The 15,576-nt window shown below is 38.6% G+C and overlaps 1 protein-coding gene across 1 annotated transcript; it reads right to left on the bottom strand.

Annotated features, from left to right (window-relative positions):
• Positions 1-10,719: 10,719 nt before the first annotated feature.
• Positions 10,720-13,848, bottom strand: LOC113315095 (GRF1-interacting factor 1-like). Its single transcript, XM_026563413.1, has 4 exons — positions 13,692-13,848; positions 12,026-12,102; positions 11,527-11,611; positions 10,720-11,383 (listed from the first exon to the last, which is right to left on the bottom strand). The coding sequence occupies exons 1-4, from the start codon at positions 13,773-13,775 to the stop codon at positions 10,958-10,960; spliced, it is 672 nt and encodes a 223-aa protein (XP_026419198.1). The 5' UTR covers positions 13,776-13,848; the 3' UTR covers positions 10,720-10,957.
• Between the last annotated feature and the right edge of the window lie 1,728 nt (positions 13,849-15,576).

Genomic DNA, 15,576 nt, shown 5'->3' with positions numbered 1-15,576 from the left:
AGTGATTTTAGGTCGCCCGTTTTTAGCTACATCCAATGCGATCATCAACTGTTGAAATGGTATTATAAATTTGTGTTTTGGTAATATGACTATAGAGATGAACATTTATAATATTAGTAAGCTACCCTCTGAACTAGATGACTCGAACATAGAAGAGGTGAACATGATAGGAACATTAGTCGAGGAGTCATTACCAAACACTTTGTTAGAAGATCCATTAGAGAAATGCCTAGCTCACTTTGGGATTGATTTTGATGATGATAATGTGATTAATATGGTGAATGCTTTGTTAGATTCAACCCCTTTGTTAGACACTAGTAATGGATGGAAACCTAAGTTCGAACCACTACCAGTTTCTAAGTCTACCCTAGTTCCTTCGTTAGAAGAGCCTCCTAAGTTGGACCGTAAAAAACTACCAGATACATTGAAGTATGTGTTTTTAGGCCATCTGAAACTTTACCTGTGATTGTAGCATCCGACTTGGATAATGATCAGGAAAGTAGGCTAGTAGCCGTCCTTCAGAACAACAAGGAAGCTTTAGGGAGTGAACCATAGCTGACATTAAGGGTATAAGTCCCACTGTTTGTATGCATCATATATATTTAGAAAGTAACACCCAACCTTCTAGGAAGATGCAACGTAGACTGAACCCTAATATGAAAGAAGTAGTTCGAACCGAGGTTCTTAAGTTGTTAGATGCAGGCATTATCTACCCCATTTAAGACAGTAAGTGGGTCAGCCCCGTTCAGGTTGTTCCCAAGAAATCCGGTATCACTGTAGTCCAGAATGATAACAAAGAGTTAATCCCAACCCGAGTGACCACGGGTTGGCGTGTTTGTATTGACTATAGGAAGTTGAAAGAGGTCACTAGGAAGGACCACTTTCCCCTTCCCTTCATCGACCAGATGCTAGAACGATTATCAGGACATAGTCACTATTGCTTCTTAGATGGCTACTCCGGCTACAATCAGATCGTTATTGCCCCAGAAGACCAGGAGAATACCACTTTTACCTGTCCCTTTGGTACCTTTGCATATAGACGCATGCCTTTCGGGCTATGTAATTCCCCTGCGAATTTTAAACGTTCTATGATGGCATACTTTCTGACATGGTAGAACGGTTCTTAGAGGTCTTTATGGATGATTTTTCAGTGTTTGGTTCGTCTTTAGATGAGTGCTTGCATCACTTGTCATTAGTGTTGACTAGGTGTAAGGAAACGAATCTAGTGCTTAATTGGGAGAAATGTCATTTCATGGTTCGTTCAGGAATGGTTTTATGGAATATCGTATCTTCTAAGGGTATAGAGGTAGATAAAGCCAAAGTTGACCTTATCAAGACTTTATAGGTTCCAAAAACCGTAAAAGATATTAGGTCATTCTTAGGGCATGCAGGTTTTTATCGTCGATTCATTAAAGGTTTTAGCTTGATTTTTAGACCTCTTTGCAATTTGCTTGCAAAAGATGTTAAGTTTGTCTTTGATGATGCTTGTTTAGAGGATTTTGAGAATCTTAAGACATTACTCACTACCGCCCCCATAATCCAGGCACCTAAATGGAACCTACCCTTTGAGATCATGTGCGATACTTCAGGTTATGCTATTGGTGTTGTGCTAGGTAAGCGAGAAAACAAATTACTTCATGTGATTTACTATGCTAGCAAAACTCTGAATGATGCCCAGTTGAACTATACCACTACAGAGAAGGAATTGTTAGCCATTGTGTTTGCCTTAGACAAGTTCAGACCCTATCTCTTAGGTTCTAAGGTCGTAATATATACTGATCATGCCGCTTTAAAATATCTTCTGTCTAAGAAGGATATGAAACCTAGATTGATTAGGTGGATCCTTTTGTTGCAAGAGTTTTCTCCAGACATTAGAGACAAAAAGGGTGCAGAAAATATAGTAGCAGACCACTTGTCTAGGCTAGTTATTGATTCCCCTGATGATTCCCTTCCTATAAGGGATATCTTTCCTGATGAACGACTGTTATTTATTACCCAATTACCTTGGTATGTGAATATAGTGAACTATCTTGTTATTGTACGAATGCCCCAACATTGGGGTAAACAAGATCGTTCTAGGTTTTTAGTCGAGGTTAAGCACTTCTTTTGGGATGATCCTTATTTATCTAAGTATTGTCCAGACCAGATTACTAGGAGATGTATACCTGAGAGTGACCAGTCCAGTATTATTTCTTTTGTCATGATCATGCTTGTGGGGGTCACTTTAGTGCTAAGAAGACCGCTGCTAAGATATTGCAGTGTGGATTCTATTGGCCTTCGTTGTTTGAAGACTCCCACAGTTACTGTGTTACTTGTGAACGTTGCCAGAAATTAGGAACCATTTACCATAGGAACATGATGCCCTTGAACCCTATTTTAGTTGTTTAGGTCTTTGATGTGTGGGGTATTGACTTTATGGGTCCGTTTCCTAATTCTTTTGGTAACTTATACATCATTGTCGTTGTAGACTATGTCTCTAAGTAGATTGAGGCGGTTGCGTGTAAAACCAATGACCATAGGGTTGTGATTGAGTTCTTGAAAGATAATATACTTACACGTTTTGGTACGCCGCGAGCTATAATTAGTGATGGAGGGTCTCACTTTTGTAATGGACCTTTTAGGCTTTTGATGAAGAAATATGGTATTACAAATAAGGTAGCTACCCCTTATCATCCACAGACTAGTGGTCAGGTAGAGGTTTCCAATAGGGAGATAAAGCGTATATTAGAGAAAACAGTTAATCCTAATCGGAAAGACTGGTCGTCTAGGCTTACTGATGCCTTATGGGCTTACCGTACTGCGTTTACGACCCCATTGGAATGTCACCTTATCGACTTGTGTATGGAAAGGCATGTCACTTACCTGTTGAGTTAGAACATAGAGCATATTGGGCTGTTAAGCAGCTAAACTTTTCACTTACAAGGCAGGAGCCCATAGGAAACTCCAGCTCAATGAGTTGGAAGAGATTCGTAGAGATGCATACGATAGTGCTAAGGGGTAAAAGAACAAAATGAAACTTGTGCATGATAGAAATATTTTAAGAAAGTCATTTTCTCCAGGTCAAAAAGTTCTTCTGTATGATACCCACTTACATCTTTTCCATGGGAAGTTACGTTCTCGGTGGACGGGTCCTTTTATTGTTCGCACTGTCTTTCCACATGGAGTTGTTGAGATCGAGACACCGGATGGTAGTAGTTGTTCGAAGGTTAACGGTCAGAGATTGAAACCCTTTTTAGAGCCCTTTCCTACAGGTGATGTTGAGGAGGTCCCTCTGGAGGACCCCGTTTACCCTTGATTGACCATCAAGACGATTTGTATGTTGTATATTAGCTTTTGATTTCTCTCTTCACCCAGGTACTATCTTTCCGACTTTTCTCTTTACTGATTCCTCATGTTACTTTTTGGTATTGCTCTTTCATTAGACACATTGAGGACAATGTTAGATTTAAGTTTGGGGGTGGGGAAGAAACTTTTTGTTAGCTTTTAGTTGCAATAAATAAACTCCAGAGCCTAGAAATTTATGCTTATTAAGGTTTGCGCTATAACCAATCTAAGTGGATGGGAACATCTTGGTTGTAGGAGTTGAGGAACCAATTTGATTATATGGAAACATTTATAGAGTCTATTCATAAAAGCACAGAGCTCATGTGTTAGAAAAAAAAACATGGTAGTTTCGCCATATCTCGTTGAATCCTTTTCACCTTCTATTTTTATTTTTATTTTCTTATAAGTGATTTGGTAGGGAACACCATTCAAGTTGTTTCCATTGCTAGGGTGAAATAGAGTGATTGAGATACCCAAAAAAAAGAAAAAAAGAATTGAGACCAGACCATCAGACCAACCGGAATAAATTCAATAAAGTCGACCACTGGTGCCCTTGTATATGTAAATTGTGTTGAGTGTTAGGATTATCACCCGTTGGTCCCCTTGTATATGCCAGTTGTGTTGACATTAGTCAGACCGGTATCTCAGTCCATTAGGATAGGTTCATCTTAGTAGTGGCCTTCAGACAGATATGGGAAACACCGTTCACCTTAGTCAACATCAAAACCATCTACGTTTTTATCTACATCCATCTTCTTAATATATCCATGTGGTTGACTCTGTTTATGATGTCCAGAAACTATCTGAGTAGAGCTCTGTCACTTATATATGAATTTTAGTATGCTTGAGTGAAAACTCGTGTACAATAATTGGAATTTTGCATCAGGGTACTTCCTTCTATAGTCAATGATTGTATGTTAACCAAGGAGATTCTTTAGTGCCTTCCAAGGTTCTGCGTAGATAGCTAGGGTTTGGAGTAAAGGTTTTGTGGGTACACCTCTTGTAAACCCTCCCGAGATAACACTCGGCCGCTAGGGCCACCTAGCGGTTTAACGGCTTGCTGCACGTGCTAAGTGTAGCCATGATGCCTCTGACAGTGAGTTAGGATTTTATTTTCTAGATTAGATTTGCTCGAGGACTAGCAAATAATAAGTATCGGGGTATTTGATAGACACATTTTTGTGTCTGAATTGTCCTCAGTGTCTCTATTATTAGTGCTTGATTTTGTACTTATTATGGTGTTTGTATGTTTGTATAGGTGTTTTTTGGAGAAATGCACTTGTGTGGAAAAAGTTGCTCAAAAAGTGTTATTTGCACCCCCGGAGGACATTTGCTAAACGGATCCCTACTTTGGATAAGGGGCACCTTAATTACTAAGAGACACCTTCTTCACTATTTACACCCCAGAGCGCCACCTGCTAGTCGCACCCCCGGTTTTCTTAGGGGGACACCTTTCTTCTTCGTTTAAAATCTGTTTTTGGCGGGAATTTGGTTCTTGAAACCCGAGAATGTGCAGTGAAGATTTCGACGAGTTTTTAAGGAGATCCAACAACTGAATTTGATTGGGTTTGTTCCTCTGAGTATAAAAGGCATGGTATAGTTGTTCGTTTCAGCTGGATTTGTCTAGAAAATCAGTTAGAAGCGAAACAGGAGTTTGAATTGTTCTCGGCTTTGTTTGAAATTTCCTGGAGTTTTGGAGAGATTTAATCGCCTCAATGAGTTGTATTCACCCTGTTTTGACTAAACAGGACTGGTAAGTCAATTGGATTCGATAAACTTGGGTTGTATACGTGGATGCTATAAAACAGAAGCGGGAAGATACTCGGGCTTCTCTGAGATGTTGTTTTGGGAAGTTTGCACGAGTCTACAACATGTTACACTGATTATGGAACGTGTAGGAGCCTGTTAAGAGGGTGATGGAAAAAAATCAACGCGTGAGAAGGCAAGAATGGAAAGAAAATTTTCCCAAGAAAATTTTTCTTCAATGTCGAGTAATGGAAGATTTGCTGGAGTTATAGAGGAGTATTTTCGGTTCTGGGAGGCTATATAAGGTGTAGAAGAACATTAGAGCGGGGAAAGAGGGGATTGGGAGCATTTTAGTATGTCACATAGCTAAAAATTCAGAGTTGCAGAGTATCGCCATTTTCTGCTGCTGTGAAGAACACCAAGAACATAAGACACACAATAGACAGTCGTTTTGCTGCAATGGCAACGACAGTTAGATTTTATCGTTCTCTGTAACAGTTTGGTTTGTAACACATATAATTGTTACAAACCCGGTTTTTAATTATTTTCTCCCATTTTCATCATTTGTAAATACTTTGAGCAATGAAATCAACTTTTGAGCGTGTTTCCAACATGATGATGAGCTAATTCTTCCACAACCAAGGCAATGAGGAAGTTATTTACGCATGAATAATTGGTAAACATTTTATTTTCTCTAATTTATAATTTATAATTCACTCAATCACTGCTTTTGCAGAGTTTTAATTTGTTTGCATAATTTTCTTAATTAGTTGTGATTCAATTTGATAGGTTATACTTTGTTTAGTCAATTAATAATCTATGCTTAGGGAATACAGTTAATATTTGAGAATATGCCTGATTATTTGTGAATCAATAAATAAGGGACTTAAAAGATAATTAGATTTTTGGGTTATTTACCATCATTCATTCATGTGTAATAGTGGAATTGGTGTCTTGGTAATTTTTATATCCTGAAATCAATTTTGCATTAAGTTCTCTTTGTTTTTTAAGTTTTATAAGTCTAAAGTCTATTGCTTTCACAAGTATCAACGAACCTATTACTACAACAACTTTGAAAAAACATCACCAACGTCGCATGCACAAGTGCACACAATTGGTTTCTGGCACATGTATTTATACACTAATGTGCTAACACACTATATATGCTTATATCCATAGTTGGTTACATAATCTCAACTCTACATTTCAATCATTGAAACATTCTTCTATAATGTTATAACAATCGTTATTCACGACTATCGTCATCAAAGCTATTTTCAAGATTGAAACGTCATCATGAATTTCGTCATGGATAAAGATGAAAAGTGGTTAAAGTGAAAGCTTACCAACACGTATTTCGAGAAAAAGATAGGCGAGTAAACTCGGCTCGAAATAGCAAATGTGTATGTATGAAAACTATCATACTTATACGACTTTGTCTCAAGAGTATGAGATAGAGAGATAGACTTTTGAGTGATAGATAAGTTCAAGTCTCCACATACCTTTTAGTCGGATGAAGTTCCACTAGTTCCTCGAGTAGTTCTTCGTCTTCGTAACATAATCGCCATGGAGTCTGGAGCTCAACTACACTAATGTGTCCTAAACCGAGACTTAGCTATAAGTAGTCTAGAAATCAAGACATATAGTTTTGACACCTAAACTTGACAAACATGCTTGAGATAGCAACACATGCGAGTTCGACCGAGCTGTGCTCTAACAGAAGCTGCTTTGTTCAATAATAAAATCCTTGATCTTGATTTCGTGGATCTTGGATTTACTGGTTGTCCTTTTACTTGGTCAAACAAGAGAAAAGGTTTTTCTCTTACTGAACAAAGACTTGATAGAGGTTTAGCAACTGAAAGTTGGCTACTGCTCTATCCAAATACTACCATCTCAAATATGCTGGCCATTGGGTCAGATCATCATCCCATCTTGCTCAATTCCAATCCCAATTGGAAAAATGGAAGTATTCCCTTCAAGTTATTTGTACCTTGGCTGGATCAGGAGGACTGCAGGAAAATAATAGCTGATTTTTGGAGCAAATCTCTCTCTGGGTCAAGTGCTTATATCATTGCTAGAAGGTTAAACGATATCAAACTACAAATAAGAGTGTGGAACAAGGAGGTCTATGGCAACATCAAAACTAACATAGAAGAATGTAAACAACACCTTCATTGGGTGCATAACAACTACTTCAGAATGGACAGAGGTCAGGCTCTAGATGATTCAAGACAAATTCTTAAGAATTGGCAGGACATTGAAGAAAAATTTTGGAAGACTACGAGCACAGATCAAATCATCAAATTAGGATATCAAAACACCAATTATTTTCACAGAGCCACAAAAGGTAGAACCAGGAGAAACAAGATTGATACAATTCAAGATGAGAAAGAGGAATGGATAACAGATTATCAGGAAGTAAGAAAATGTTTCACATATCATTTCTCAAAAATGGTCACTGCTGAAACCACAAACATGAACCCAGAAATCATCAACCTTTTACCCACAACCATCACCATAACTGACAACAACATGCTGAATAGGACTCCTGATCATAATGAGGTTAAATCAATTTAGTTTAGCATGGCATGTGACAAAGCTCCAGGCCCTGATGGCTTCCCCCCAAACTTCTTTCAAGAAAATTGGGATATTCTAGGAAATAACATTGTAAAAATGGTGCAACACTTCTTCACCTCTGGTCACATTCTCAAAGAGATGAACTCCACCTTCATTTCCCTCATTCCTAAAACTGAAAACCCCTCTTCACCAAGTCATTTTAGACCTATAAGCCTATGTAATACAGCCTACAAAATCATCTCCAAGCTTTTAGCTCAAAGAATGAAGCCATATCTCAACAAAATTATATCCCCATACCAATCTGCCTTTATCCCTAGAAGACAAATCTCTAACAACATAGCTATTGCTCATGAAATACTACACACCATGAGGTCCAAGAGAGCTAAAAAAGGTGAAAAGGGAAGTATGGGAATCAAAATTTACATGGCAAAAGCTTTTGACAGAGTGGACTGGGAATTTCTCACCACCATCACGAAGAAGATGGGTTTCAATGAACAGTGGTGTAATAAAATTCATCAATGCATCTCCACCACCTCATATGAAGTCTTGATAAATGGCTCCCCAGATGACTTCTTCAAACCTTCTAGAGGGCTCAGACAAGGTGATCCCTTATCCCCTTACCTCTTTCTTTTCTGCATGGAGTCCCTTTCTAGAACTCTCATTCATGCAGAAGAACTAGGGCTCATCACTGGAATCAAGATAGGCAAAAATGCTCCCTCCATCAACCATCTTCTCTTTGCTGATGATTGTATGGTCTTCTGCAAAGCCAACAAGATTGAAGCTCAGAATATCATGGATATCCTAAACATTTTTGGGCAAAACTATGGACAACTCATCAACTTCAATAAATCTGGAGTTTTCTTTAGTAAAAACACCAAACCAGATCTCATACCTACTATAAGTAACATTATGGGCGTTCAAGTGCTTCAGTTGGATGACAAGTACTTAGGATTTCCTCTTTTCACTCACAGGAGCAAGATTAACTCCTTCAAGCCTGGGGTTGACAAATTAAAAATAAGGCTTTCTAGTTGGAAAAATCTCCCATTAAACCCTGCTGGAAGAGAAGTCCTCATCAAGTCAGTTACATCAAAAACTAGTATATACCAGATGAATTGCTTCAGAATCCCAAAGCAAACCTGCCAAGATCTCAAAAACTTCAAAGAGACTTCTTCTGGGTAAAAGTTTAGAAAACCCAAAAGGTTACTATCCAAAAGCTTGGACTGCAGTTTGCAAGCCTAAAGAACTAGGAGGATTAGGTTCATGAATATGGAACTTTTCAACAGTTCTATGATCACCAAAATTGGTTGGAGACTAGAGCAAGACAAAGATTTTCTATGGTATCAACTAATGGATGCTAAGTATTTAATTGGAAGAATGTGCTCAATATAGACCTCAAACCAAAGGATGGAGACTCCTGGATATGGAAGATTATTTTAAAAGGCATTGGAAATATTCAGCAACATTGTGCCCGGAGAATTGGCAATAGGAGAAAGATCAAAATTTGAGATGATATCTGGATCCCAAGTATCTCAACTAGTCTTATAAAACCTATAAACTACCCACATTTCATTGAAACAGTTTCAGATATTCTTCTTCCAAGTGGTCACTGGGATAACACCATGATCCAAAATGTTTTCAATCTTCACATTGCTCAAGACATCCTAGCTCTTGCTACTCACCCCGGGGAAGAAGACAAAATTCAATGGAATCTAAATGACATAGGAAAGTTCTCTTTCAAAGGCCTCTACAAGGTCAAGACGGATAATCTCTACAGAAATGATACTACAACTAGAAATTGGGGGAAATATGGAATATGGATATTGCTCCAGTTATCAAAATATTTGTTTGGAAATGTGCTCATGAAATTCTCCCCACTAATGTTAAAACTGCTAGCATTCTGCACTACATTGATCCCATATGCCAAATATGCAACAGTGGGGAGGAAACAATGACTCATATGTTTCTAAATTGTCCTGCAGCCACATCTGTTTGGCAGGAAATTCTTGGTCACTCACACACTAGTTTTGATAATGCAACAAATTTCATTGATTGGCTGAATTCTTGGTATCTACCTAGAGATGCAAACAAGAATTGCAGCCTATATGCTATTACATGTTGGTTTATCTGGAAGGCCAGATGTGATATGATTTTCAGACATATCCAGCCAAATGTCAGTCAAACTTCAAACTACATCAGGCAACACCTATGCATTCATCACAAAATACACAAGCTTCTAAATCATATCATGAATACCTTCTCTCTAACTTCTGAGGTGAATGATTCTTCCGGAGAAAATAACATTACTCCTTATAACACAAACCATTACACTAGAGGGGACTTTGGCATCATCATCAAGATAAGCACTTTACAAGACCCTGATAGTCTAAATTATTTCACTGCTCTAACTATGATAGATCTTGCAGGTAATTCCATTGGAACGAGAGGACATCCATGACACTCAGGTGTTGGAGGGGCAACAGGAGGAGCAAACCTAGCTTTCAGATGGGCCAAAGAAATGCAGCACACAAATGTAGAAATACAAGCTAAATCTATGGAGATCCTGGTCCGCTTCAAATTGTTATACCACAATGTTGTCAAAGGAAGATTTAGTCTCAACTTTCATGAAACCCTGCACTCTAGAGAGGAAGATAACATTCACTTAATTATGCCACTAAATTTCATATTGATTAGTCTGAAAGTTATCCATAGAATCCAGAATCTAGAAACTTTTGATTTTGCTCTCGCCGTAAGAACAATGTTGGCAGGACAGTGACAACAGTCCTCCAAACCATCTGTACTTGTCTTAGGCCTTTGGACTAAGTTCTTCTATAAAAGAAAAAAAAAAGTCTTCAGGTCCATTAGCAGTTCTTCTCTTCGGGTTTTTAAGTTCGGAGTGAGGATTGTATTTCTTTTGTGCCTTTCTTGGCACGTTGATATCTATTTTAATCTTCCTCTCTAAAATTAAATAAAATATATACTTAATAAATCATGGTTCAACAGTTGGTATTGATCCATGGCGTTCAATGATGGACGTGAATAGTATACCATCCCACCAAAACCGAAGACATGGCGAAAGCATATATATAGTGAAATTCATTCAGCATGTGCAGATCACGATTTACAGGTTACATTAACGCATGATAGCATGTCCAAGACGCTAGAAACAGTTCTCTCTGTAAATCTCACTACCAAAAGATCAGCAACTTCATTTTTTTACCCTAACTAACATCAAGTCACTACCAAAGACTTGTTTCAAACTCCAAAAAACTTGTCTAATGTTAATTTTTGATAGTTACCATCATATGATCTACTAATTACCCTCTTCGTCTCCGCCTTTCAAGTACATCTGTTCACCGGCTTCACCATGGCCTCCTGAATGACCACCACGCCCTTCGTTAGAACCTGCATTACCAACTTCATGTTTGCTCGCAATTGTAACCCCCCTGCTCTGCAAACCTTCACCGGCATTGCTACGGCCAAAATCAGGAAACCCACCACCCATTGACCCATTTCCCCCTCCCATGCCTCCTTCACCATGCATCATGTGTAGCCCATTGCTGTTAACACCAGAATTCATACCGAGTTGACTATCCATAGCTTGCTGTTGTTGCATTGCAGATATTGGCTGCTGACCATACAACATTGAGGAACGTGCTGCCATTAATGACTGCGGTGTCATTGCTTGAGCTTGTTGGTGTTGCAGGTAGTGTGCACCCTGCTGAACCGCATTAGGAAACTGACAAACAAACGATAAAGTTAAGTGGTGTGTTTTCTGAGACTGGGCAGAAGAATTGAAAGTATCAAGAAATCTGTTTCGCCAGTGCTAAAAACCAATTAAGTCTAAAATAGATGAAGATACATGGTAAAAGCAATTCACACCTGAGCATGCATGGTGGGTTGTTGGGGTTGAGAATCAGCAATAGCAGCCAGATACATCAGATTCCGTTGAAGCCTCGCTTGGTTCCTGCAATAAAGCGAAAAATAATTTAGTCCTCAGAATGACTTGGTGACTTTGCAACCCATGTTTGTTAAATATATAACTATTTAGGGAGAGTAAGTACTGGTTGAGATTGGTATAACAAACTGCTTCAATATAATAGCATGGGATCTAGATTAAAACAGTCCTATTCCACTTTAATATGCAAATTGGGATATAACTGACATTAGCCTACCAGAACACCTATTAGTCAACACTAGTAATGCTATTATGTTATTCCAGTTAAAAGACAGATCTCAGTGAAATCTGATGTTTGATGGGTTCTCTAAGAATAACAAAAGCAATGAAGAGAGCGCCAAAGACTAATGAAGCTAGCGTTAGCCAAACAAGCACAAAAAGAAAAATGTGAATACTACCGGTTGAGCATTATGTATAACTTACTCTGCACATTCGCTCACTTTCCCAGTGTTCTGGTTCTCAAGAATCTTTAGAATCAAAGATTTGTTCTCATCCAGATACTGCAAATGTGAGCAGATAATCCAAAAAGAACTTATCAGAACTGTAATTAGATCAATTAACGACCTTGAAAACAAGACTAATAAGATGGAGAGAAATCTCAACCGACCACATCTAGAGCACCGGAAAAAAAAATGCCCCCCTGCTCTTGACGTCTAAGTTTCAGATGAAAAAGAAAGGTTTTCTTGGCACTTTCAGATTTTGGTAACTATAGGTAAAATTCTACAGCTTTTGACACTAAGAAGTATGTGGCAAGATCAACAAGTCAGCAAACAAATAAGCTAAGTAGTATGTGGCAAAATTTACAACTCAGCCAACAAATTCTTCATAGTAAGGGATGATTTGAAAAGAAATCAGTACAAGGAATGCATTCAAGAAGTTGGCATCACGCTACTTGTCTAGAATTAAGGATTCCAAACTTCACTAAACCATCTTCAGTATCATCTTTTCCCCGACACCCACCTCAAAGGAGGTGCCATCATTGAATGCCAAGGACATTATATACAGAACACCATCAGAACAGTAAACGAAAAATTGGGGCTGTACTGAATACAAATACTACAAACCCAAACCAGGAACAAGTCCGACAGGGTAAAATATACACAGACCAAAAACATAATCACATGCATCTGACACCAATCCCCTTGTGTAGACCCCCAAGTCTCTCAACACATATCACAGTTTGAGAGGCTTCAAAAGCTGATTCATTTAGTTGTAATTAGCAAAAGAGCAGAAACCCCTACAGCAATGTATTGGTGTTTCGTTGAAGCGATTAAAACTCAAAGGCATTCAATATCTACATACTTCTGCAATGAAACCCATGTCTATCCAATTTATCAGATGTAAGAAAAAGAAATCCTTGATAGCTAAAGGAACAAGAATGACCAAGGGGCGTCTTAGCGATCTATCATGAACAGAGAGTTCAAGGCCACACTACCAAGCTCAGACATATACTCCTAACCCCTAGTCCAAAAACTCAACAGAAATTAGGGGTTAGGAGCATACGGGACTATTTAAAAGTTCAAATAGGTCTTCATGGATGCAACACGATTCATGTTATTCGTGGGTTTAGGGTTCACGAAGTACAAATACACCTTCAATCCTCGAAACATTTACTAGGGATTTTTAGCTCTAATGAATAAAACCACTCAAGACACACAGGGTACCTCATTTATTAACAAGTAACAAAGTAATTAGTAAATGGAAACACGACCTTAAAGTAACAAAGTCGAGATTCTTTTAAGAGAGGCTGATAAAAGAAGTAGAAAAAACTAAACTTTAAGTAACAAGGAACATGATCTTTCTATCAACATCAGAGAAAATCCTAAAGCGCCCAAAAACTTTCAACAGAAAAAAAAAAAATTAAACAGTTTTAAGGGTAAAAATAAAACAATGAAAGAAGAAGAAAACCAATCGAGATAAAAAAAAAAAACTCTAACAAAAGAAAATAAAAACATTGAAAAACAGAATCATCAAAATGAGTAGTGATATATATATATATTTTTTTTTAAAAAAAAGATGAAAAAGGCTATAAAGGAAAGGGGAATAGATGGATAGAAGCGAAGATAAGTAGAAGAAGAAGATAAGAGACCTGTTGGATGTGATCCGTTGTGACGTTGTTAGGATTATAGCCTGCTGCCATCATTGGTTGCATCTGCATGAGATGTTGCTGCATTTTTTTTCTTCCCTTTTTATTTCTCTCACTCTGTTTCTTCTTCCCTTTTTATTTCTCCCTCCTCGGACATAAAACACAACACAGCAAGTAAGACAGAGACAGACAGTGAGAGAGAAAGCAAGCAAGAGAGAAGAAAAGCAAGAGCGAAAGCGAGTGTATTACACAAACCCCAAAGGTATATTACAGCTTTATCATACGTAAGGAAAATCTTTGTTCACAGATATTCCTAGAGTGGTGTTATTTAATATACATTGAAACGCATCTCGAGAATTGCAAGGCGGTTCGTGGTTTAGAGCGTCCACAATGGTGCGAGTATAACTAAAGACCAAAGACTAAAAAAAAGACCAAATTTGGGTTTAGTCCGTCCTGTGGCATAGCGGGTGACGAGTAAATTTAGTCGCGCGTTGATATAAAGTCTGCTTCATCGTCCAGCGTAGATAAAGATTGCGCCTGGCATGGGGCATTGATAAAGATAACGCCTGGTATGGGGCGTTGATAAAGATAACGCCTGGTATGGGGCGTGAACTATAGCAACGCCTGGTGTGTGGGACGGAGATTATACGTTCGCTCGGGTTCAAAAAAAAAAAATGGGGCGTTGATAAAGACAACGCCCAAGCAAATTTCCTAAAGTTTTAAAACTTTAGGCGTTGACTATATAAACGCCTGTTGCCCGCGTTAATTTTACGTACGCCCGACGGGGCGTACATTTAACCAACGCCCCATCCAGGCATACATTTTACCAACGCATGTTCGTTGGGCGTTAACTATACGAGTGCCTGATGAGTGGCGTAGACTATATCAACGTCCGTGGTGTAGGCGGAGATTATATAAACGCCTGACTATATTTTGGTTTGGTCTTGATCGCCGACCAAATTTGGTCTGGTTTTTACTATTTGATCAAATTTTGATCGATAGTCCATCCCACTATGCCAACCCATTGGACCAAATATTTGGGTTTACTCGTCCACTGCAGTTGGTCTTAGAATCCTAAACTCCACCAAACCGTCTTTCAAGGCGACCGGACCTAATTTTTTTGTGGTGGACTCGTGCATCTTGTGTTGGACCGATAATAGAATAGACCGTGTTTGGACCGAAAAGTTCAGAAAGCAGAAGGTTTTTTTTTTTTTTGATCAATATGAAACCAGAAGCTTTGTTTAGTTCACAACTTGATTAAAATGTCACTTAACTAAACTCACTCACTCACTCACTTTGTATCTCCTCCTGCAACACTTGTATCTCCTCCTGTAACTGTTAGTCACGTGGAGAGAGAGAGAGCGCGCTTTAAGACTGCACAGTACAGGCCAGAGTGATGGATTACTTGCGGCATTGATTGTTTGATAACATGTCTGGGTTTTTTTTTATGAGTGGGCATGTAATAGGTATAAGTATCGTAGTAGAGTTCGAAGCCTACTTTAAGAAGTAGTACATGATAAACTCCAAGAAATTAGCTCTGCCCCTTTTAGTTGAGAGAGGATTCCTATTTATAGACATTTCTTGAAATGAGAATATCAAACATGTATCCTTTTCTATCTTACGTCTACCCCTACAACCCACGTGACTTGGACTGTGCACGTGTCTGTCAACAGGGAAGGGGCGCTATGTAGCGCTTTCTCCAGGATATGGGGAGACTTCCGTAGTTTTGGAGGGAATACTCTCTAGCATCTCTTCTTGGATATGGGGAGGCTGACATTCTACTTTGGCATTTTCCCGGTATCTACATTAAGCCCCTGACTGTTTGGGCAAGGCGTTAGTCTTCTCAACAGTCTATCATCCGCTTCCTCGGCTCATACGCTTGTTACAA

This window comes from Papaver somniferum, chromosome 10, assembly GCF_003573695.1.
Source record: "Papaver somniferum cultivar HN1 chromosome 10, ASM357369v1, whole genome shotgun sequence".
NCBI classification, from domain to species: Eukaryota; Viridiplantae; Streptophyta; class Magnoliopsida; order Ranunculales; family Papaveraceae; genus Papaver; species Papaver somniferum.
Note: the sequence above shows the minus strand (reverse complement) of the source record. Positions and strands in the feature narration are given on the sequence as shown.

Excerpts from the sequence above, each read along its gene's own strand:
- LOC113315095 (XM_026563413.1), bottom strand. The coding sequence starts at position 13,775 with ATGCAGCAACATCTCATGCAGATGCAACCAATGATGGCAGCAGGCTAT. Across the intron at positions 12,103-13,691 it reads CAACGGATCACATCCAACAG|TATCTGGATGAGAACAAATC; the intron begins GTCTCTTATCTT and ends TCACATTTGCAG. Across the intron at positions 11,384-11,526 it reads AACCCACCATGCATGCTCAG|TTTCCTAATGCGGTTCAGCA; the intron begins GTGTGAATTGCT and ends TTTGTTTGTCAG.